The sequence below is a fragment of the Euleptes europaea genome, chromosome 1 (genome assembly GCF_029931775.1).
Source record: "Euleptes europaea isolate rEulEur1 chromosome 1, rEulEur1.hap1, whole genome shotgun sequence".
NCBI lineage: Eukaryota > Metazoa > Chordata > Lepidosauria > Squamata > Sphaerodactylidae > Euleptes > Euleptes europaea.
Window position 1 is genome coordinate 11041610 of NC_079312.1, and position 25908 is coordinate 11067517.

Consider the following 25908-nt stretch of genomic DNA (forward strand, 5'->3'; position numbering starts at 1 on the left):
ACCAGAAAAAAAATACTAACCTTAATTTGGTCTCAAGAGCAGCTCTCTGCCTCTTCCTTTGGTCATCTGTTTCTCCTTTTTCAAGCCATCCTTATGTGTGGCTAAAGATTGCTAAGGTTTGTCTAGGCCTGCAGCTTTTGTTGTAGGAAAAAAACATTACCTACTGACTTTACCTAATAACTGGTATTCGAGGTTTGTTCATTCTTACTTAATTTCTGTCTCTCTTATGCAGTTGCAGATTTGAGGGAGATGGTGAGTGAAAAGAAATCAGGAAGGAACGTTTTGGGAAAAGATGAAGATCTGCAGGTGGAAGCAGCGAAATCTGGGGATCAAGTGGTACCAAAGCGGGACCACAGAAGGAAATGGGAAGTAAAAGAGAAGCAGAGGAAGAAATTGGTTGGCTATCAGAGCAGAAATAAGCCAGATGTCTCATCCCAAAATGAAACATGGAAAAGAAAGGGAAGGCATAAGGGTTCAATGGAGAAGAACACGTTGAGTTCCAGCTTCCATGTTAAAATATGTCTTACCATTACAACATATTGGAAAAGGTATAAATGCTTAGAATGTGGAAATAGCTTCCACTGGAGTAGTGCACTAAAAACACATGAAAGGATGCACTCAGGGGAGAAGCCGTTTAAATGCTTTGAGTGTGGAAAGTGCTTCTCTCAGAGTGGTCATCTGAGTACCCATCAAAGGATTCACACAGGGGAGAAGCCATACAATTGCTTGGAGTGTGGAAAGTGCTTCTCTCTATATAGCTACCTATTTGAACATCAAAGTGTGCACACAGGGGAAAAGCCATATAAATGCTTGGAGTGTGGAAAGTGCTTCTCTCAAAATAGCAACCTAATTACACATAAAAAAGTTCACACGGGGGAGAAGCCATACATCTGCTTGCAGTGTGTAAAGTGCTTCTCTCGGAATCACACCCTAACTAAACACCAAAGGGTGCACACAGGGGAGAAGCCATATAAATGCTTGGACTGTGGCAAGTGCTTCTCTCGGAATGACTCCCTAACTGCACATCAAAGGGTTCACACAGGGGAGAAGCCATATAAATGCTTGGAGTGTGGAAAGTGCTTCTCTCAGAATCACACCCTAACTAAACATCAAAGGGTTCACACAGGGGAGAAGCCATATAAATGCTTGGACTGTGAAAAGTGCTTCTCTCAAAATAGCAGCCTAATTTCACATCAAAGGGTTCACACAGGGGAGAAGCCATATAAATGCTTGGAATGTGGAAAGTGCTTCTCTCAAAATAGCAACCTAATTACACATAAAAAGATTCACACGGGGGAGAAGCCATATAAATGCTTGGAATGTGGAAATTGCTTCTCTCAAAATAGCAACCTAATTTCACATAAAAAGGTTCACACAGGAGAGAAGCCACATAAATGCTTGGAATGTGGAAAGTGCTTCTCTCAAAATAGCAACCTAATTACACATAAAAAGGTTATACATAAGGTTCACAAAGATTATACACAAAAAGGTTTACAAAGGTTCACAAGCATATAAATGCTTGGAGTGTAGAAAATGCTTCTCTTATAATAGCGTCCTAACTGAACATCTAAAGGTTCATGCACAGGAGAAAGCATACAAATATTAGGAGTGTTTAAAGGGGTTCTGTCAGAATCAAAGTGTTACCATACCCTAGAAGATTTACACTGGCAAAGAGCCATCCAATCAGCATGGAGGAAACCAGTTGACCTGTCTAATCGTAGCTGCCTTTGATAAGACCCATTTCTTTCCTTTTTGTCTGTCCCCTGTCAAGACAGAAAAGCAATTTTGTTCTTTGCTACCTCGCTGTTCTCCATAGTGTGCCAAAGCTTTAGCACCACAGACTTAGCTCATTCTGTTCTCACAAACACCACCTGTAGCTTGTTACACTAACAGGCGAAGCTTTGAAGGTCACTAGCTCATACTATCCTAATTAGTTGAACCAGCACATCTGTGAGAAGATGGGAGGGGTGAGATCACTCTTTTCCTCTGAGAATATCATTCCAGCTTAGACCAGTTTGAACCATCTAGAGATTTCTCCCAGAAGTCCAACTTGATTGGGAGTTGTGGGTCATCTGACCTGGGTTCACTGTTCCATAACTTTGGCTAGGCATTACAGTAGCTATGCTTTTTGTATACTTCAGTTTTTGCATGTCACTGTTACTTGGAACATTATCATTTTTTAGCTTTTAAGATCCAGCTTTCGTGTAACATTTTAGTAAGTATTATGAAACCCCCTAGATTTATTGTTTTATTATTATCACTTGCCTATTGACTATGTAATTTGTATTTTAATCTCCTTTTTGAACTTTTTCTATCAATACAGCTTTTTAAGCTTAAAGGTTTGAGTTTACTGATCTAACGCAGACAGTTTCCGTTACTCTAGTCGAGTGGTACACAGCAGGGTCTCCTATCATCATATGGTGTCAGCAGTGGGATCAGATCCAGTTTACTCAGGAGTAACTTTCATGTCAAAGGTAACAGCAGTGGTTTGTTATTTTGCAGTAAGGATGTCGTTTAAGAGTACTGCAGGTTTAAATTTAGGTGCAAGGCCAAAGCACTAGGTTGCTGGCAAGGTCATACCAGGAAAAGCGGCAGAGATTGAAGTTGCTGTGCATGGAGACATAGATGTTAATCTCCTGGAACTGGAGGAGGAAGAGTGTATGGGTGATGAGCTCTCTCAAGGCAGAGATGAACTCGGCTCAAGTTGACAGGCAATTGAGAATCATGCCGGCAATGATATTTCCAGTGGATGAGACGCGGAGACGGAAGAAAGTGACCTGGAGGATGTTCAGACACGGGCAGAAAGGGCTAACAGATCAGAATGGCTGCCGGACACCTGGACTGTTTCAGAGAACAGCAAGCCAGGGGTTGCAGGGATGGAAATCCCAAAGCCAAGATGCAATATCTCACAGGCATGATGCAAGGATTTCTGGAATGTCAGAAGGACATGTTTGAATCTTGGAAAATCTCAAACTGACCCGCAGAATCAACTGAATCAGCATCAAGTACCCTGGTGGGACTCTAAAAAATTGCCGAAGTACCATTCTGGGGAGGATGTGCTTACCTATCTGATTGTTTGAAAATGCATGTCGAAGCTTTTGTGTGCCAGAGAACTATTACATTCAAGTTCTTTCGTCTAACGTGGCCGGGGAGCTGGCAGAGCCTGTGACAGAGCTATCACCTCGTGAAGCTCAGACTATAGATCATTCAAGAGGCTAGCAGTTCAGTGTTTTGCCTTGACAGAAGATCAGCTCCATTTAAAACTGCGAAGGGCTGTGCCAAAATCGAAAGAGACTTTGTCAAGTTTTATGGGCAGCGGTTCAGTGTGGCCAATATTTCCAGCGTGGAGGAGTGTATCGATTTAATCACCAAGGAGCAGTTTTGCCAAGCCATGAACGATGAGGTGAATGTCCTAATTCAAGCCAGGAACCCTCTGGATCTCACAGAAATGGCAACCTTTGCAGACCAAGTTACAATAAGAAAGGGCAAAGAGAACCACAAGCCTTTTCATAGTCCTATGGGTAAGCAGTATGCCAAAAGTCAATTCCACAGTAGGGAGTTCAGAACAGGGAAGCTGGAGGGAGAAGCCACATAAATGCTTCTTTCAGAATGGCACATCAGCAGGTGCACACAGGGGAGAAGTTATATAAATGCTTAGAATTTGGAAAGTTATTCTCTTGGGTCATTTTTGCATGGTCATTAGCAGCGCATTCAAGGCAGAATTGCCCTGCAGATTTTTTTGAATTTTGCACGCTGAACCACCAGGGCATACCTGCTTCGCATTACTAAAGAGCACAGATAACACGACATTTTGTGTTTGCTGTGAAGAATCGCTCTCAAAGAACAACGCAAAACAACAGAGGCGCGTTAACTATTCATATGCTAATAGCAGGAACAAAGGAGCAGGCAAGTGGGGGGAGTGGAATTTCTCCTTTTGCATCCAGACCATGCAAAGTGATTATCTGAGAATGGCAACCTAATGAGACACCAAAAGGTTCACACAGGGGAGAAGCCATAGAAATGCTTGGAGTGTGGAAAGTGCTTCTCTCAAAATGGCAACCTAAGTAAACATCAAAGGGTTCACACAGGGAAGAAACCATATCAATGCTTGGAGTGTGGAAAGCGCTTCTTTCTCAATAGCCACCTAAATGCACATCAGAGGATTCACACAGGTGAGAAGCCATATAAATTCTTGGAGTGTGGAAAGTGCTTCTCTCAGAATGGTGGTCTGAGTAAACATCAAAGGGTTCACACAGGGAAGAAACCCTATCGATGCTTGGAGTGTGGAAAGTGCTTCTTTCTCAATAGCCACCTAACTGTACATCAAAAGGTTTACACTGTCATAAGCCCACAGCACACTCACACACAGAACCATTTCACTTCTCACAGAGGCAAATCCAAGGGTCCAAAAACTAAGTCCAAGCCAAGGTCCAGACAAAGCAGACAGTTCACAGCAAGGCCAGGAGTAGAAAGATGTTGCTTCCACACTGCTATGCCTTTTCCAGCTGCTTATCAGCAGGACATCACTCCAGCAGCCTGTAATGCAGTGCACCTGCCAGCCAACTCAGACCTGCTCCTGCAAACACTCATCCCCTCTTTCAGTGCTGGGTTGGTAGTGAGCTGCCAGGCAGGCATTTTGTCTCCTTTCCTGTAAGACCCTACATGTTTTCCTCCTCTGCTGTTTCGAAGGGTGATGAGGGGTGTGAGCAGGCAGACAGCTGCCTTTCTTTACTGATAGTCTACATTGCTTCTGATGTGAAACATAAGTTGACGTCATTGCATCAGAGCAACATACTCCAATACACCCCAAACCCTGGCAACCCTATGAATCCATGTCCTCCAAAATCTCATAATGTGACCAAAGAAAACAACCATAGTTTAGTAGTCCAACCCCCTGCTTAATGCAGGATCAGCCTAAAGCGTCCCCAACACGTGTTTGTCCATTCGCTGCTTCAAGTCGGCCAGTGAGAGGGAGCTCACCACCTCCCCAGGCAGCTGATTCCACTGTTGGACAACTCTTACTGTAAATTCCCCCCCCCCTAATATCCAGCTTGTACCTTTCTTGCAATTAAAACCCATTATTGCAAGTCCTGTCCTCAGCTGCCAAGAGAAACTGCTCCAAACTTCACATATACATTGAAGGGATCTGGCGGTGACAGACCAAGAAAGGGATCTTGGGTTGGTAATGGAAAAGCCTGGCAGGAGATACAGGTGACCGCAGATATGCCTCCTGACCTTAGGGCTGCCATTCTCCAGGTGGTGACTGGAAATCTCCCAGAATTATAATTTACCTCCAGACTTCAGAGATCAGTTCCCCTGGCTGACATAGCTCCTCTGGAAGGTGAAGATGTGGCATTATACTAGGGTCGCCAGCTCTGGGTTGGGAAAGACCTGGAGATTTTGGGGTGGAGCCCAGGAAGGGTGGGGTTTAGGAAGGGAGGGATCTCATCAGGGTATAATGACATAGAGTCCACCCTCCAAAGAAGCCATTTTCTCCAGAGGAACTGATCTCTGTTGGTTGGAGATCAGTTGTAATAGCGGGAGTGCTACCTGGAGGCTGGCAACCCTACATTATACCCTAAAGGTAGATTCTGTGGCATGATACCCCATAGAATCTATGGCATTTTACCCCCATTGGAGTCGCTCCCTTCTCCAAACACTGCCCTTCCCGGGCTACACCTCCAAATCTTCAGGGATTTTCCAGCCCAGAGCTGGCAACCCTAGCTAGAGATCTCCTGGGATTACCACTGATCTCCAGGTGATAAAGATCAGTTCACCTAGAGAAAATGGCTGATTTGGAAGGTGGACTCTATGGCATTATACCTCCCTCCCCAAATCCTGCACCCCTCAGATGATCATTCCTGGGAACAGAATCTGTGGTCTGGAACTGGAATAACAGGTTGCAGAGTGGAATGACAGGCCCTGATGGTTGGCAACATCACTACTTTGTGCATTAATGTTCCCATATAGTTTTTTTGGTTGACATCAGTTTTGTGTTTGTGGTAAATCTGAATATACAAATCTGTACTGAAGCTTACCAACAGCAGGTTACATATACATATATACATACATATATATATATATATATATATATATACATACATATATATATATATATATATATATATATATATATATACACACACACACACACACACACATATACATACATATACACACACACACACACACACACATATATATTTAAAATGCCTTGAAAAAATCACACACTACATACAATAAAAGGCACTTCTGAAATTAATCCTGTCGCTTTCTCAACATGTTTTGATCCCTAACTTCATATGAACAAATAGGTTTCAAGTGAGTATGCATGCACTTCTGATTTTTGCTATAATTGCATGGTAAAGGACACAAGTTAATTGGCATCTGATTCCTACAAATATTTATAACTAATAGTACGCTGATTTTGGAGACGGCAGGAGGGTGTCAATCGGAGTCAGATCCCTGCTGCCCGCAATCTCTGTGGTCTTAGGAGACTGCAGGCAGCAGGGATCTGCTCAGCGTCTGAGCTAGATCTGACGTGGAGGCAGGCAGATTAGCAGTTATCCAGGACACACCACCAGAACTCCTTGCTTTATAGAAAACAGTGTTGTTTAATTTACAGTGCACAGATAAAAGACAACCCGTCACGTACACTTCTCTCCACCAAACTTCCCAACACAGAGTTACAGTTACATAGGCTTATATACATAACACCACCTGAAACCAATAAGGCCACCTGTAGATCTGGCTACAGTATTACATCATTCTACTGCTTCAAACCAGTTAGTTGCAGTTCCCCCTAGAACCTGCAAGGCTATTGCTGCCTCTTGCATCATCTTAGATGCTTCTGATCTGACAGCTACCTGTCAGCTGTCTCTGTCAGATTATTATGGGCAACTTGTTACTCTGACAGCATCCCCTGCAGCCTCTGAGATCGAGGGCCGCAGGGGACCCAGATTCCAGTGCTTACATTGGTATCCCCTGCAGCCCCCATCTCGGGGGCTACAGGGATGTGGATGTAAGCACTGGGCTGCAAGCCCTCCTTCTCCCCGGGGAGGCAGACCCCGGACAACTTGCTGGCTGGAGAACAGCGCTCAAGGGTTCAGAGCCAGCGCGCGGGCCCTATTTTTCACACCCTTGGTCTGGGTGGTCAACTCAGAAGTGACTTGACAGCCCTGCACACACCACACACAATGATTACAGGGCTTGGGAAGAGGGTGAGAACGACCAGGCCCTACTTGGGGGTTGGCGACCCTAATTACTTAAAACCCTTCAGGGCACAAAGAAGAGAGCATTTCCTGCCTCTCCTGTTTCCCAGCAGGAGTAAGAATGGCACTGACCCTCCCTCTGCTCAGCTGGGAAGGAAAAGGTCCTCTCCTGCCCTGTGTTTTTTTTTTGAGGCCAGGCCTTCCTCTTCCCTCCAGCTCCCCTCATTCACATGAAGGGGAGAGAAAGAGGGGATCCTTCCTGCTCCCTTCAGAGGACTCTGAGGACCCTCAGGGTCCTTATTTCGTGGCTCGTTTTCCAGAGGCTGCAGGGAAGAGTCGGAGGGAGCTCTGCTTTTCGATATCATATGGGCCTTATTTAAGTGTTGCAACAAACCCTAAAGATTTGGGCAGACAGGGTTTCTTCCCTATGGCCTTCTGTCTCTTTTCCAGCATCTCTCCAGCTGGTCTCTCCTGGTGCAGTGGGGCCGCCAGAGGAAGCTGCCCCCCACCCACACAGCCCCAGAAGAGCCAAGAAGCCCCCTCTTTCCAAAGACTTCTGTTCCTCCCTCTGGGTCTGGTTGTCGCAGGGAACTACATTTCCCAGAATCCCTTGCGCGCGCCATTGATCTCAACCCTGCCTTTCCCACGTGTTGGACGGGGCGGCTCTTCTCAGAGAGGGAGAAGGACGATTGTGGGCAATGGAGCCCCTTGGGATCTCTCTCCTTTCTGGCTCCCCCCGGCTGGAGGGAGGATCTGGCTTTTGCACGTCTGCAGGGGAGGTGAGTCAGTGGAGGGTTTCCTGCAGCAGATCTTGGGCAAGGAGAGGGGGAGAGAAGACACGTGGGAAGCGGAGGGGAAGAGGGGGCCGGAGGGAGGGAGCACCGAGCGAGCGAGAGAGAGAGAGAGGCTTCCCCAGGCAGGATTTGTGTGTGTGTGTGTTGGTCTTGTGTTTTCACCCCCTTGGACGTGCTCTCTGCAACCAGCCTGAGTTTATTTTATTCTTTGAACAGCTAGAGGGACCCTTGATCGGATCCTGCAAGGGTCGTGGCCTGTTACTGGGCCCCCCTGTGGCTCTGTGCACTGGCGTTTGGCCATGTTTTGCTAATGGTTTTTTTTCCCAGTACATACTTTTGCTGTCTCTTGTGTATAATCCCAATGAGCATCATCCTTAAGACCTCTGAACTGGCAGCTGGGCTGTAGGTGCGTAAAGGAGGGGGTCTAATTCACTCTCCCCGCCTATGCAGACTCCCCTTCCTGGCCTCCCCAGAGTGAACCGTCACTTCCATTGCAAAACGTTAGATTTTCTGTTGTTCATCGGAGCCGAGTTGTTTCCATTCCCTGCATTTCGGACACTGCAGCTCCCACATTCATTCTGAAGCCGGTGCCAATTTTATGGCTCCCAGTTTTCGTGTTGTGATTCTACGTAAGAAGAATCCCTCCCCAATTTAGTCTGTAAACCTTTGCCTGAAACCATTACTATTGTATGAAATTTTAGATATAGGATTTCAAGATCTAAATAGGGCTCCTAATGAAACTTGTTCCCCATTAAATCTAGGGGTACCTTTTGGTGCTTACTAACCCTTCCCATACTTATCTCACCTGAGTGATCCCTCTCAGCATAGAGTCATTTCTCTGGCTAGATTTAATGTTTTGCTATCTGCGCTTCTTGAAGGCAGATTTTGGAAAATCCCTCTGTCTGCCAGGCTTTCCACCCTGTGACAACAATTGTATTGAAACAGTTGCTCATGTCTTATTTCATTGAGTTTCTATACAGAATTGTAAGGCTTTCCAGCCACCCTGGGCAATTCTCATAAAATCACTCGCTCAGACGACCATCCAGAAGCAGGTAAGTTTATTGAGAAGCATCAGAGATAGCTAGGCCATTACACGGTCCAGAGCTGCAATTGCTTGCTATTACAAAAGAGTATGATTATATCCAGTACTACATTGCAGGTGTCAGTTACATGTTTGGGGAACGAAGCGATAACAGTTTCAGGCTAGACTAGAGACAGACATCAAAGAGCACAGAAACCTCGTTCGCACAATCGTGCGAAAGCCAAGGTCATGTGGCAGGGGGGAGATACGGAGAGGAGAGCGAGCGATACATTCCAGCTGAGGCCTACACAGGAAACATTCCAGCAAAAGCCTGAACCAATATTCAGCAAGAGGTCTGCACTGCTGCTTGTACGAGCAGAACAGAAAAAGAAACAGAGCAGTTCCTCACAAGAATATCGCAATGAACTATTCAGCCCCTTGTTGATTGGTAGGCGGAATGTCCCATTTAGTGTCACCTATTTATTGAACAACCGTTCGCCTCAAATATTGGAGACAGTGGCACAGTTTTCAAAGTTTGTTTTAAAAGCTCGCCAAACCGTTAATTAGATGGTGGCATCAACAAACAATGTTATTCGATGCAACTATCCATTAACTATTTTTTAAAGGGACCTTTTAATATCTCCAGTCCTTTCGTATCCTTTTGTATTGTGCCTTTTTATGTCAATAAAGGAATGATTGAAATTGTTGAATGCTCGGGGCAGGAATAGATGATCAACTGGTCAATGTTTTCTTCTTTCAGAGATCTGCAGTGTCCTTTGAGCAGGTAGCCGTGTTCTTCACGGAGGAAGAATGGGCTCTCCTGGATCCAGGTCAAAGAAAACTCTTTTGGGAAGTTACGGAGGAAAATTATGAGACAGTGGCCTCTCTGGGTAAATATCTTTTCCTTTTTATTATAAACACAGGAGAGAAGGAAGGGGGTAGTATCTTCCTTTGACCCTCTTTGATTTCAGGGCACACTTTCATTTGCCACAGAGGAAAGGACGGAGCTCCCACAGCTGGGTATCTTACAGCGTCTGAAAAAGAAAGCATTTAACATTTCATGCTGTGAAGAGAAATGTGTTGATGAAGGGGGCTCTGATTGGGAGAGATGGATGATCTCCAGTTAGGTTCCTGCTAGCTAATCCCCGCTGCTCCTGTTTTCCTCTTCGGCCTTTCCATTTAGAGGCAGAATGATTTTCCCACAATCCTTTGTTTGAGCAGCTGAGGCTGATGGGAGGAGAGGAGGAATGGCCTTGTTGATTTGACTAGGCCAGAGGAGGGGCCCTCGCTCAGTGGCAGAGCTCCTGTTCTGCATCTCAAAAGTCTGGAGTTCAGTGATGGCTCTTGAAAAAGGGTTCCGACAGGAAGATTTTGGGCTGCAGGGCTGGGAAAGGCCCCTGCCTGAGACCCTCCTGAGGCACCACCCCTTGGGGTGGAATCAGCTGGGCTTGATTGAAAATTGCAGGGAAAATCTCGGCAGAGGGAATATGATAATTATCTATGAGCATCTCTGTTTTGTGAGAAAGGTGATGAGGAAGGAAGGTGGTATGCGGGAGAAGAGAAGCCAGGTTTCCAGGTGATGAATGGGGATTTGAGAGTCAAGTGCTTCTCATCGTAATGTTTTGCTTTTCTTTGGCCAGCTCAGAGCAGTCGCAGGGGGAGCCAAGCCAGGCACGTGTCAGGCCCACAATTTAATAGTATTTACAGAGATTAAGATGGATTTGTGGGGGGTGCATTCTCTCATCCCTGCTCTGCAGTTCAGTGAAAATCTCTCTGAAAGGCTGGAAGACCGAAGAGGTGAACTTTGGCCTCCCAAGAGCATCCTAAACCTAGTGACCAAGTTTCCAATGCCTAGCCTTGTTTCCTGAGGAGGTGTGCCTGCCACAAAAAAGACAGACAGGCAGTTCCCTTTATTACTATAGACTAGACCCCACCCACTCACTCCCCTCACCAACCCCAAAGCTTGCTGCAATCACAGTATTTTTAATAGGGGAAAGACCACTTTACCCTATGTGAGTTAACACCTGAAGTTCTGTTTAGCCATGCATGCGAAGCTGCCCCTCACATCAACCAACAAGAAAAGAAACCTTATCTTCCACGTTCCCAAATTCTTCATTTTTAAAATTCTGTTTGGGTCTTTTTGCAGCGAACTACATTTCCCATGAGGCTGTACGAACATCAGAGATGTCAACCCTCCCTATCCTAGGTTTTCATGAGGTGGTTTTTCCGCGAGGCAGAGAAGGAAATTTATGGAATAAGCACTTCCATGCGGCCTCTCTTCTTTCTCATTTCTCCCAGCTGGAGGAAGAATTTGGCTCTTGCTCTGCAGGAGAGGTGAGTTTAGGATTTCATTAACAGCATGAACAGGGATGGGAAGAAGACATCTGTGTGAATGGGAGTGAAAGAGAAAGAGGAAGCATTGAGACAGCCACTCCTCAGGCAGGATCTGTGTTTGGTGGAGGGATTCACTTGGGTTTTTACTCGTTTGAATGTGTTCCAGGCAACCAGTCTGGATTTATCTTATTGGGAATAGTTAGATAGACTCCTGGTCTGATCCAGCAGGGTTCATGGTCCTTTCTGGGCCCCTATGCTCACTGCAGTCACACTTTTGCTGTCAGCAAGCTCCACAGGCTAACCCCCAAAGAGCCCTTTGGCCATATTTTGCTCCTATAATGGACATCTTTTAAGTACCTTCTGTTACTTCCTCTGGAATGGGATTCCCATGAGCATCATCCTCAAGAGGTACCCCTGAATGGGCAACTGGTCTGAAGGTTAGCTTTGTGACGGAGGGGATCTAATTCACACTCCCTGTCTGTGCTGCCCTCCACCTTCCTGGCTTCTTGCAAGTGAACCTTTGCTTCCATTCCTGGCAGCTCAGGGATTTTCCAGAAATAATCTGGCCCAGGACACTGTGATTCCCATCATTTCTGGCATCACAATTCCCACAGTCAATCTGAATCTCATGCCAATTTTGAGGCTCCTAGACTTCATTTTAATATTATGGGTATGAATATTCCCACAACACTTACTAGTTTTTCTGCAAGATGTTTATTTTTGCTGTACACCGTCACTTTTAGGTGAAATCCAAAATCTGTGGATATGATACAGGGGCTTACTTGCAGTTGAGGAATGTGTGTTGTACAAGCGGCAACCATTCCACAATCCACAAATATCTGGAAAGGTCTCTGAGGCTGCAGGTTTGTGCTGGGTGTTTTGTGTCCTGCATCTCTCACCCGCCAAACCCCAAGGATTACATGGCATGGGGTGAATAGGCTTTTGGTTTGTTAGGAAAAAATAGAACAAAAGACACGATAGCCTTAATTAAGTCAGTTTCTGTTTAGAGAGGTGGAAGCAGGCTTTAGAATAGCACAGAATACCTCTGCAGACAAAAATGTTCAAAGCACAAACTTTCTCTGGAAAGATAACTTCTATTTATTTCTGGGGTTAAACGTGCAGGATAGTATAGTAGACATTGATAGGGTATCTTTTTAAACATTTGCTTGGACTCGACCAAGAGAAGCCCAGTTCTTTGCAATTTTCTGAATTTGTATTTCTAGGAGACTTTCAATATATTTTCAATATATCTGAAGAGTCAGAAGCTGAAAGAATTGAATGCAATTTTCTAATGGTTTAATTTATTGCATTCAACTGAGTATCCAATGAGATCTTGTCATCTTTGTTGAATGCTGGGAGACAGGAATCAATGATCAACGGGGACATATTTTCTTCTTTCAGAGATCCCCAGTGTCCTCTGAGGAGGTAGCAGTGTTCTTCACAGGGGAGGAATGGACTCTCCTGGATTCAAGCCAAAGAAAACTCTTCTGGGAAGTAATGAAAGAAAATTACGAGACGGTGGCTTCTCTGGGTAAGGATCTTTTCCCTTTTATTCTGAGCACAGAAGAGAAGGGTGGCATCTTCCTTTGGCCCTCTTGAATTTCAGAATACACTTTAATTCGCAACAGACAAAAGAACGGCCCTCCCTCAGATATGGATATTACGATGCCTGAAAACGAAAACATGAATTATTTCCGTGTGGTAAAGAGAAATGTGTTGATGAAGAGGGCTCTGATCAGGGGAGAGGGACAATTTCTAGTTAGGTTAGAATCATAGAGTTGGCCATCTAGTCCAACCTGCTGCTCAATGCAGGATCAGCCTAGATCATCTATGACAAGTTTTTGTCGAGCCGCTGCTTAAAGACTGCCAGTGAGGGAGACCCCACCACCTTCCTAGGCAGCCGATTCCACTGCTGTACTCCTCTGTAAAATCCCCCCCCAATATCCAGCCTTTCTGCCCGTAATTTAAACCCATTATTGTGACTCCTATCCTCTGCTGCCAACAGGAACCACACAGCTGACATTAAAACAGACAAAAGATGTCACATCGAATAAAACTCCCTTGACTTCATTTCTTATTTTAGATTTCAAATTTAGTTCTAGGAGAACTTGCCATGCTAATTGAATTGCTATAGGTAAACAACGCAACCCTTGTGCTGTAAAAACAGACTGCATATCAAAAATAAGCAGCAACTATGGCCAAAATGTTGCACAGTATGATAGCTGTGTGTATTCATTGTTATCTCAATAAACATGTTTTTTTCAAATACGCCCACTGTTAATTAATACAAATCTTAATGTCCTAAAGGAGAATCACCCTCTAAGAGATACAATACAAAGCATACTATGAATAAGCCATCATCAGCATACACCAAACAATGCACTGTAATAGCTCCTGAAAACTCTTAACATTAGAGTGAAATGCTGAAGATGAAGCAGAGCCAGGAACGAGGGGCTGTCACAGCACAAGCAAGATAAGGTTCCGGTAAATCCTTATTTCATGTCCCTTCTTCAGTTGCTGGTGATGCTATTCTCCAACCTAGATTTTCCAAATTATATTCAAGCCAAGTGTATATACATTCCTGTGAAACGTGCAAAACCTTTATCAGACATACATCATCATATAACATAATTAATTAAGCTAATATCACAAACAATAGCAACTCCCCCGGAGACGCACTTTGGCTGTCTTCCGAAAAGAGCAGGTAAGCTGATTTCATTGAGAGCCTGCTGGTCGGGTTCCTATCTATATCCCACAACAATTACTTACAGGTGTAATCAAGCTCCTACAGAGTTACAGACTCTGGGACCAAGGGCCATGGTGCAATGCAGCTGCTGACCCGCCCCCCCATAGGGTCTGTCTTTTAGATACTAGTTGGACGCTCCAACCACTACACCATGGTGGATCTGATAGGTTAGGAAACTTGCTAGAGGTATTCCTTCCACCGAAAACCATAGCTTTGAATGCCAAAGCACATGGCAAGGGGTGGGGGGAGTCTGGGGGTAGCCTGGTCCAGGATTTTCCAGTTCCTTGAATGGTTGGCACAGCTTTTGGGGGCAACACACTTTCCACTTGATCCCTTCTCCCACACTAATACCTCTTTCCTTCTTCGTGACAACCTCCATTTCCTCACCATTCCTTACGTTGATCTCTCCTTTCCTCCCTCAGTGTATTGTCTCCCAGAATGTTTTCTGCAAGCCTGGATCATTTTCCAGGTTTGTAGAAAGATCTGCCTTGTCTGTCCATGTCTCCAATCTCTGGATTTGATTATTTTATTTAGATTTAGATTTGTATCCTGCCCTCACTACTGGCCGAAGCTGGGCTCAGGGTGACTAACATCAATAATATCATAAAACATGATAAAACAATCAATTCAATACATAATTAAAAAACCCATAGTTCCAGATTAAAACAACAACTGTGCTGTATTTGAACAGGACTATGGCCAACCTGAAAAGGCAATCAAGCTAGGAAGAACATGGGGGAGGTAGGGGGGCCAGCTTTGATGTAAACCGTTGCTGCCCTCAACCATAGGCCTGATGGAACATCTTGGTCTTACAGGCCAGGTACAAGGCTGAGAAAGTCCTGACCCTGGTTGAGGACAATCAGACAATTCTTGGGACATCTTTCATTCCTTTTGTGAACTGCATCCAAGGGTGTTAAAAGAACTGGCCGAAGTGATCTCAGAACCACTGGCAATAATCTTTGAGAATTCTTGGAGATCAAGAGACATTCCAGCAGACTGGAGGAAGGCAAACGTGGTCCCCATGTTTAAAAAGGAAAAAAAAAAGAAATCCCAAACATGGCCTAGTCAGCCATGTAATATACTAGAGCAGGTAATTAAACAGACGGTCTGTAAGCACTTAGAAAGACATGCTGTGAACACTGACAGTCAACATGGGTTTCTCAAAAAAAGGTCATGCCAAACTAATCTCATATCTTTTTTTGACAGAGTGACAAGAATAGTAGATGAAGGGAACGCTGTAGATGTAGTGTACCTTGATTTCAGTAAAGCCTTTGATAAAGTCCCCCACGATCTTGAAAGAAAGCTAGTAAAATGTGGGCTGGACACTGCTACAATTAGTTGGATTGGTAATTGGTTGACCAACTGTACCCAAAGGGTGCTCATTAACGGCATAACTTCATCCTGGTGAGGAGTGACCAGTGGGGTGCCACAGGGGTCTGTCCTGGGACTAGTACTATTTAATATTTTTATAAATGACTTGGATGATGGAATAGATAGCATGCTAATCAAATCTGCAGATGACACCAAGTTGGGAGGAGTAGTTAATACCCCAGCAGACTGACCTTGATAGATTGGAGAGCTGGGCCATAAGCAATAAAATGGATTTCAGTAGAGAGAAGTGAAAGGTACTTCACCTAGGCAGAAACAACACAAGGTACAGGTACAGGATGGGAGATAGCTGGCTTGACAACAGTCCGTGTGAAAGAGATCTGGGAGTCTTAGTGGACCACAAATTGAATGAGAGTCAACAGTGTGATATGGCGGCTAAGAAGGCAAAGCAATTGTGGGCTGCATCAAAAGGAGTGTTGTGTCTAGCTCAAGGGAAGTAATACTACCACTGTATTCTGCCTTAGTCAGACCTCACTTGGAATACTGTGTCCAGTTTTGGGCTCCACAATTTAAGAAGGATGTTGACAAATTGGAGCGTGTCCAGAGGAGAGTGACCAGAATGGTCAAAGGTCTGGAATCTGTGCCCTATGAGGAGAGACTTAAGGAGCTGGGTTTGTTTAGTCTGGAGAAGAGCAGGTTAAGGGGTGACATGATAGCCATGTTTAAATATTTTAAGGGATGCCATGTTAAGGAGGGAACTAGCTTGTTCTCTGTTGCTTCAGAGACTAGGACATGGAGTAATGGATTTAAACTAAGAGAAAAGCGATTCCACCTCAACATTAGGAGGAACTTTCTGACTGTGAGGGCGGTTCGACGGTGGAATGCACTGCCTCGGGGCGGGGGTGGAGTCCCCGTCCTTGGAGGTCTTTAAGCAGAGGTTGGATGGCCATCTGTTGGGAGTGCTTTAATCTTCTGGCCATGTAGTGGGGGTCACTGGGGGTGTGGGGGGGGAGGTAGTTGTGAATTTCCTGCATTGTGCAGGGGGTTGGACTAGATGACCCTGATGCTCCCTTCCAACTCTATGATTCTATAAACATTGTCTTAATAATATTCAAGATTATTCTCTGCCTTTTCCTTTGGTCATCTGTTTTTACTTTTCCAAGCCATCCTGGTGTGTGGTTAAAGATTGCTGAGGTTTGTCCAGGCCTGCAGTTTCCGTTGTAAAAAATACCATTCACTACTGACTTTACCTGATAAGTGGCATTTGGGGTATGTTCATTCTTACTTTATTTCTGTCTCTCGTATGCAGTTGCAGATGTGAAAGAGGTGGTGAGAGAAAAGGAATCAGTTAGGGGAGTTTTGAAAAATGATGAAGATCTGCAGGTGGAAGTGAAGTCTGGGGATCAAGCAGTACCAAAGCACAACTACAGAAGGAAATGGGAAGTAAAAAAGAAGCAGAGGAAGAAAATGGCTGGTTGTCAGAGCAGAAATAAGCCAGATGTCTTAGCCCAAAATGAAATATGGAAAAGAAAGAGAAGGCATAAGGGTTCAATGGAGAAGAACACGTTGAGCTGCAACTTCCATGTTAAAACATGTCTTACTCTTACAAAATATTGGAAAATGTATAAATGCTTAGAATGTGGAAATAGCTTCCACTGGAGTAGTGCACTAAAGGCTCATGAAAGGATACACTCAGGGGAGAAGCCATACAAATGCTTGGAGTGTGGAAAGTGCTTCTCTCACAGTGGTTGCCTGAAGAAACATCAAAGAGTTCACACAGGGGAGAAGCCATATAAATGCTTGGAGTGTGGAAAGTGTTTCTCTCAGAATGGCAGTCTAATGATACACCAAAAGGTTCATACAGGGGAGAAGCCATATAAATGCTTGGAGTGTGGAAAGTGCTTCTTTCGCAATGGTGATCTGAGGAAACATCACAGGATTCACACAGGTGAGAAACCACATAAATGCTTGGAGTGTGGAAAGTGCTTCTCTCGCAGTGGTTGCCTGAGGACACATCAAAGAGTTCACACAGGGGAGAAGCCATATAAATGCTTGGAGTGTGGAAAGTGTTTCTGTCACAATGGCAGTCTAATGGTACACCAAAAGGTTCATACAGGGGAGAAGCCATATAAATGCTTGGAGTGTGGAAAGTGCTTCTCTCACAATGGTGATCTGAGGATACATCACAGGATTCACACAGGGGAGAAGCCACATAAATGCTTGGAGTGTGGAAAGTGCTTCTCTCAAAGTGGTTCCCTGAGGACACATCAAAGAGTTCACACAGGGGAGAAGCCATATAAATGCTTGGAGTGTGGAAAGTGTTTCTGTCACAATGGCAGTCTAATGGTACACCAAAAGGTTCATACAGGGGAGAAGCCATATAAATGCTTGGAGTGTGGAAAGTGCTTCTCTCGCAATGGTGATCTGAGGAAACATCACAGGATTCACCCAGGGGTGAAGCCATTTAAATGCTTGGAGTGTGGAAAGTGCTTCTCTCACAATGGTGATCTGAGGAAACATCACAGGATTCACACAGGGGAGAAACCACATAAATGCTTGGAGTGTGGAAAGTGCTTCTCTCACAGTGGTTGCCTGAGGAAACATCAAAGAGTTCACACAGGGGAGAAACCATATAAATGCTTGGAGTGTGGAAAGTGCTTCTCTCACAATGGTGATCTGAGGAAACATCACAGGATTCACACAGGGGAGAAACCAAATAAATGCTTGGAGTGTGGAAAGTCCTTCTCTCACAGTGGTTGCCTGAGGAATCATCAAAAAGTTCACACAGCGGAGAAGCCATATAAATGCTTGGAGTGTGGAAAGTGCTTCTCTTTGAATGGAAATCTAATGAGACACCTAAAGGTTCACACAGGGGAGAAGCCATATAAATGCTTGGAGTGTGGAAAGTGCTTCTCTCACAATGGTGATCTGAGGAATCATCAAAGGGTTCACACAGGGGAGAAGCCATATAAATGCTTGGATTGTGGAAAGTGCTTCTCTAACAATGGTTATCTGAGGAATCATCAAAGGGTTCACACAGGGGAGATGCCATATAAATGCTTGGAGTGTGGAAAGTGCTTCTCTAACAATGGTTATCTGAGGAATCATCAAAGGGTTCACACGGTAGAAGCCATATAAATGCTTGGAGTGTGGAAAGTGTTTCAGAATGGCAGTCTAATGATACACCAAAAGGTTCATACAGGGGAGAAGCCATATAAATGCTTGGAGTGTGGAAAGTGCTTCTCTCACAATGGTGATCTGAGGAAACATCAAAGGGTTGACACAGGGGAGAAGCCTTTGACTTGGAGATGCAGACAGAATCACTCTATAAAATGCCATTCAATTATAAAAACCAAAGATGGCAACATAGTTCAATAACCAACAGAGCATTATCATGATTCCTGTTCTCAAAAAAGCAGCAGCAAACATTGTCAGAAGCAAAATGAGGCAAGACATGGGAGCAGTAAGTGCTACTCCTTGCAATGTGATGGGAAATGTGTTGTCCGCGTTAATCCCTCGCAAGAAGTCTCTATCACAGAACAAGTGTTAATTTGCCTAATTCCAAACCATAAATTTTGACATCCCTGAAAAGTATAGTCAACTCATACTTCACGATTCAGGTGTGGAGAATCCTGACCGAATTCTGGTTTTAGGTGATAGAGATCTTATGCTCAAATTGAACAAAGATAACATCTATGGAGATTGCACATTTGATAAAATGCCAAATAAAGTGTACCAACTGTACATGTGGTATGGCAAGGTGGGTAATTCATATCTTCCATGTATTTACGTTTTTCTCCAAAAAAAAGAACAGACATCTATAATAGAATGTTTCAAATAATGAAGTTATTGATTCCAAATCTAGCACCTCAAAAGGGTTTAGTCGATTTTGAGAATGCTTGTATGAATGCAGTGAGGATTGCCTTTCCACACGCTGAGGTCAAAGGGTGTTATTTTCATCTGTGTCAGTCTCATTAGGAAAATAAAAAATGTTGGCTTGAAGACTGAATATGAAACTAATGTGCGTGTGTTAAGTGCCGTCAAGTCGTTTCCGACTCGTGGCGACCCTATGAATCAACGTCCTCCAGAGTGTTCTATCCTTAACAGCCTTGCTCAGATCTTGCAATCTGATGGCTGTGGCTTCCTTTATAGAGTCAACCCATCTCTTGTTGAATCTTCCTCTTTTCCTGCTGCCTTCAACCTTTCCTCACATGATTGTCTTTTCCAGTGACTCTTGTCTTCTCATGATGTGACCAAAGTATGACAGCCTCAGTTTAGTCATTTTAGCTTCTAGGGTCAGTTCAGGCTTGATTTGATCTAAAATTTTTTTGGCAGTCTAGGGTATCCGTAACACTCTCCTCCAACACTACATTTCAAAGGAATCTACTTTCTTCCTATCGGCTTTCTTCTTTGTCCGGCTCTCACACCCATGCATAGTAATAGGGAATACGATGGCATGAATTAACCTGATCTTGGTTGCACAGTGACACATATGAAACTAATATGAAAATTAAAATTACACTGAAGTCTCTTGCTGCATTAGCCTTTGTCCCAAAGATGATGTGAGAGGTGTTTTTGAAAAGCTTGCCGCCACATTTCCAGATGAAGACAGCTATAATGAGGTGCTCATGTGCTTCTTTTCTACATGTATTGAGGGTGCAGCAGGTAGAGATCCTCAGTTTCATATAAGAATATGGAATCATCATGATGCAGCCCTGGATCGGTCACCCAAAACTACTAACTGTTGTGAGGGATTTCACAATGCTCTTAATTCCCTGTCCGGCTGCAGTCATCCCAGTGTGTGGTTTCTATTTGATGGACTGCAGAGGGACCTGGCTTGCCACAAATTAACATTGGCAGGTCACCTGGAGGTGAAAAAGAGAAGATATGAACCATTACATGGTTGCCACTTTTGAGCAGCAATATGAGCAGGTGGAAGATAAGCTTACTTACTTAAGGAGATTGGCTAATTTGCAGTAAAGATTTATATCTGAATTATTATTTATTTGATGTATTGTCGAAGGCTTTCACGGTCAGAGTTCATTGGTTCTTGTAGGTTATCCGGGCTGTGTAACCGTGGTCTTGGAATTTTCTTTCCTGATGTTTCGCCAGCAACTGTGGCAGGCATCTTCAGAGTAGTAACACTGAAGGACACTGTCCTTCAGTGTTACTACTCTGAAGATGCCTGCCACAGTTGCTGGCGAAACGTCAGGAAAGAAAATTCCAAGACCACGGTTACACAGCCCGGATAACCTACAAGAACCAATATTCGATGTATTATTTAATGTTGTTCCCTCATTTAATCCAGGGAGTCCCCATTCATTCCGTGTTTGTTTTTAACAGCTGGCAGAGATATAAAAACAGTGAAATAGCTTTATTTTCATATCAAATAATGACAGTAAAGGAATAAAGTATATAGTTGAATAATGAATACCTTCACATAAGCGTGAACAAAATTAATGTGAAATGAATAATTACCAGCTATTATCATACCAGTACAAACAGTGTGGAAAGTGCTCTTGGATTGACATACTGATTATACATCAAAAGGTTCACATAGGGGAGAAGCTGTATGAATGTTTGGAATGTGGAAAGTTCTTCTCTCAGAATTGCCGCCTAACTGCACATTAAAGGATTCACACAAGTGCTGTAATTTTCCCGTGAGAAATTAGCGTAATCTGAAACAGTGTCGTATTGTGGATTAAATTTCAGTGGTCTAATCTCCATGTTCAGAGGCAGTCAACCTCTGAATACCAGTGCCAGAAGGCAAGATCAGGGAAAGACCTTGGCCTCGTTGCTTTGGTGTTGGCCCTCCAGAGGAAATCTTTGGCCACTGTGTGAGATGGTTTGCTGGACTAGATAGACCATTGGCCTGATCAAGCAGGGCTTTCCTGAAGTTCTTACTTCCCTAAATATTCGTTCTCCCCTTGGAAAACCAATGGCCAGTGTCAGTTATCTTCTTCAATATCCATTAGGGCTACAATATCCCTTTGTAAGAAGAAGACAGTGCCAAGGCAGGACTACAGCTGCACAGCAAGAAGACAAAAATAATGACTACTGGAGAATTAGTCAACAAGGAGGAAACTGAAATTGTTCTACTCTTTGGCTCTGTGGTCAACCAAAAAGGAGACTGCAAATAAGAAATCAGAAGGAGATTGAAACTGGGAAGGGCAGCCATGAACGTGCTAGAAAAGATTCTTAAGTGTAAGAATGTGTCACTGGCAACCAAGATCAAGTTAATTGATGCCTCACTATTTCCTATTTGTATGGTTTTGAAAGATGGACAATGAAGAAAATTGACAGGAAGAAAGTGGATTGCTTTGAAATGTGTTGGAGGAGAGTTTTACGGATACTGTAGACTGCCAAGAAGAAGAAGAGTTGGTTTTATGCCCCCACTTTCCTCTACTGTAAGAAGTCTCAAAGTGGCTTGCAATCACCTTCTCTTCCCATCCTCCACAACAGCCACCTTGTGAGGGCTGAGAGAACTGTGGCTAGCCAAGGACTCCCAGCAGGTTTCATGTGGAGGAGTGCGGAATGCAATCATGTTCTCCAGATTAGTGTCCGCCACTCATGTGGAGGAGCAAGGCATCAAACCCAGTTCTCCAGATTAGAGTCCGCCACTCTTAACCACTATACCACACTCAAGGTTCTCGATCAAATCAAGCCTGAACTGTCCCTAGAAGCTAAAATGACTCAATTGTGGCTATTGTTCTTTGGTCACATTATGAGAAGACAAGAGTCACTGGAGAAGACAGTAATGCTAGGAAAAGTTGAAGGCAATAGGAAAAGAGGAAGACCCCACATGAGCTGGATTGACTCCATAAAGGAAGCCATGGCCCTCCGTTTGCAAGAACTGAGCAAGGCTGTTAAACATATGACATTTTGGAGGACATGGATTCATAGGATTGCCAGGGTTTGGGGTGTATTGCTGTATATTGCTCTGATGCAATGACGTCACTTTATGTTTCATATCAGAAGCAATGTTGACTATCTTAGCCACTCCAAATTGCTTCTTCCCATCCCTGAACTCTCCAGCCTCAATGCCGCTGTCAGCTGGCCACCGTGTCTGCTGTAGAGGTCTCCTTTGGAGAAAAAGTCTCTTCCAGAGGCAGTAAAGAAAGGAAAGAATTGGGAGCTGCCAGGGGAGGGGGATAAAAGGCAGGAGCAGGAGGAATTGGGTGTCTGGCACAGGCTGAAAGCTGAGCAGGGGCACCAGCCAGTCAGGGCGGACTGAGTTCTTGCACCCTGAAGGAACTGTACACCAACTGAAACCTGGAAGGCAGGATTTCTGCCCAGGCATACAGTTGGTATCACCTTCAGGGACCTTGAGACCCCTGCCTCCTCAAGGCTTCCATCCGCAGGAAGGGGGCAGCGGCTCATGTCTAGGGCTGATGGGTCCCCCCTCACCTCTGGCGGGAGGCATTTGGGGCAGAGGTTGGGATTGCGCCTGCGCGCGCCGACACATGTGTACATCACTTCCAGTTTACAACTGGAAGTGCCACCTCGCGAGGAGCCTTATACCACAAACTCTTAAAGGGCTCCTTGCAATGTGGCTGGAAGTGACATGCTACGGTGTTTATGTGCGCATGGACATTTGCCTGCTGACCCTCAGCTGGTCGACGAGCAGAGGGGTGAATTGCCTGGGGTTTGCTTGCCACCACCGGGCACCTGGCAACCCTACTCATATCTGAAGCGGCCGTTGAACCCAGGTCAAAGGAGGGATAGGAAGAAATGGGAGAATGGGCCTTCTGGCTGGAGCAAGACTGATCATGGAAAGAGTTGGCTGCCTATATATGATGACAGAGCAGTTACATCGACTTCTCTGCAGATCTCTGGCTTGTGAGTTGTCTGTGCTGGAGACTGGGGAGGATAAGATACCCAGTGGGGGAGTGGCCCAGGGGTGGTTATGCTACCGTCCATCATTAGTTTGCTCTTTCATTTCCATAAGCAAATGGAATTTGCTAGTTCATGCTGGCAATTTAATTACTTTAATTGTGATTGGTTATACACGTGCATGTGAGAAAAGCATACTATAAATGACATAAATAAGGTGGTTGAATATAATTGTTATCAGTAGTATATTTGTTACTTTACATGCTATATCAGAAATGCGTAAAACTTGAAATGGCAACCAGCGGGAGCTTCAGGGAAGGGACATGAGGATTGTGTGCAGCATTATCTGCACCAGGGTGTTACTTCCAGGGACCATCTGGCACTTATGTCGGGTAGCTCTAGGAATTATAGGAAGCTCTATGGTTTCCCCAGAAGTGCTGTCGCAGCACAGGGGAAGCTCATTTTTGTTTTCTCCTGGGTAATGAAGGCTGCTGGTGGGCTGGCAGACCTACCCTGTGGTGTTTGGAATTAGTTGTTATTTGTAATTTGAAACAATCCCACAAAGAATCTTGAACAGTATTTCCTTTGCAGAATATTTCCATCTCAAGCCAAATTCCAATGTATTCTGTGGTTAAAAAAAAAAAAGGTTCCACTATACCAAAAATGTTTGTGTTGGCAGAAGTCACTGGCAATGTTGACAGATCCCAACACTTAACATAAAATCATAGAGTTGGAAGGGGCCATGCAGGCCATCTAGTCCAACACCCTGCTTAATGCAGGATCAGCCCTACAGCATCCCTGACAAGTGTTTGTCCAGTCGCTGCTTGAAGACTGCCAGTGAGGGGGAGCTCACCACCCCTCTAGGTAGCTGATTCCACTGCTGGACAACACTTACTGTAAGAACTTTTTCCCTAATATCCAGCCTGTACCTTTTCACCTGCAATTAAAACCCATTATTGCAAGTCCTATCCTCTCATGATCTCCCTAAGGTCAGCATTGCTGACAGATGGCCATCTAGCCTCTGCTTAAAAACCTCCAGGGAAGGAGAGCTTACCACCTTCTGAGGAAGCCTGTTCCACTGAGGAACTGCTGTGTTAGAAAATTCTTCCTAACGTCTAGCCGGAAACTCCTTTAATTTTAACCCACTGGTTTTGGTCCAGCTTGTCTACATTATTCTTAAACTGCGGTGCCCAAAACTGAACACAGTACTCTAGGTGAGGTCTAACCAGAGCAGAGGAAAGTGGTACCATCACTTTGCGTGATCTGGACACTATGCTTCGGTTGATGCAGCCCAAGATTGAATTTACTTTTTAGCTACCGCATCTCACTGCTCACTCATGTTCAGCGTTTGGTCTACTAAGATCCCAAGATCGTTTTCACACACACTATTGCTAAGGCGAGTCTCCCCCCCATTGAGGAGACAGGCAGGGTAAAAAATATAGTAAGTAATAAAAATAAATAAATAAATGGTGCAAATGTGTCCTAAGGCCATGCATTCCCTGATTTTGCATATTTTGTTCTTGCCAAGGACGGCCAAAGTCATGGTAACGAAAGCTTGGGGTTAGGCAAGAAAGTATATGGGGGGAAGATAAACATAGGGGACAATAGGGAGACAGAAGCACAGAGATTCAACGCAGGAAACGCCATGCCAGCCCTCATTGAAAAGATCCTCCTTGTCCCACCAGTGAAAATATTCCCCCTTGTTCCACCAGTGAAAATATTCCCCCTTGTTCCATCTACTTCAGTGAAAATGAACTCAGGAAGAGCCCTGCCGGATCAGACCAAGGGTCATCTAGACCAAGGGAAGGCAGACAATATGCTTCTGAAACTTAAAGGCTCCCCCCCCTCGCATGAAATTTGAGAGGTACCAGTCACCAAATGGCTGCTTGGTGGTAGGGCTAGACACAAAATGGCATCTTGTACAAAAATTGTAGGATTTTGGAACAAGCCTGGAGTTCCCGAGTGGATAATACTGTATTCTGCTGTTTCCCCAAAGCAAACGTCCAGCGCCAGAGGCACACCGGGAGGTAAACCAACCTAGGGAAAGGGCCCCGCCCCCCAAAGGAAGGCAGGCGAGCCTGCCAAGCTAGTCCTGCGAGGTTTGGCCATGTTTTTAGATTTTTGCTGCCCTGTGTCGGGCACCTCCTGTCCCATGCAGAGCAGACTGGGGGTGGCGAAGTCCTTCGGTGCCCTGGGGTAAGGCTGGGTGCCTACTTCTGCACACCTCACACGGCAAGTCACCCAGGATGCCAACAGCAGATTTTGCCTGCCCTTCATTTTGAGGCAGTGGGGCCACAGCAAGCCCCACCCCAGGCCATTGACCCAATGAGACTTTCCCTAGTGGCCTTCATAGCCAACCCACCCTGCTATCACCCCAAATTATAATGTGCCCCACAAGGGGAAACTGCCTGTATGTTTTTCCTAGAAGACATAAATAGCAGTTTTGATGCCGGGGGAAGGAGCCAATAGCATGCTTAAGATTGGAAACTACCTGGAGATTTTGGGGGTTGGAGCCTGAGGAGGATGGTGTTTGGGGAGAGGAGGGGCTTCAGTGGGGTATAATGCCATAGAGTCCGCCTTTCAAAGTGGCCATCCCCCCCCCCCGGTGAACTGATCTCTGTCGCCTGGAGATCAGATATA

General features: G+C 44.8%; 2 protein-coding genes across 2 annotated transcripts; both read left to right on the forward strand.

Annotated features, from left to right (window-relative positions):
• The first annotated feature begins 292 nt into the window (after positions 1-292).
• LOC130489368 (zinc finger protein 501-like) lies at positions 293-12959 on the forward strand. The gene is made up of 6 exons (XM_056863105.1): positions 293-369; positions 759-856; positions 941-1412; positions 3244-3403; positions 11325-11360; positions 12762-12959. The coding sequence occupies exons 1-6, from the start codon at positions 293-295 to the stop codon at positions 12957-12959; spliced, it is 1041 nt and encodes a 346-aa protein (XP_056719083.1).
• Positions 12960-17055: 4096 nt separating this feature from the next.
• LOC130489462 (zinc finger protein 239-like) lies at positions 17056-25299 on the forward strand. Its single transcript, XM_056863226.1, has 3 exons — positions 17056-17854; positions 18593-18688; positions 25265-25299. The coding sequence occupies exons 1-3, from the start codon at positions 17056-17058 to the stop codon at positions 25297-25299; spliced, it is 930 nt and encodes a 309-aa protein (XP_056719204.1).
• Positions 25300-25908: the final 609 nt, after the last annotated feature.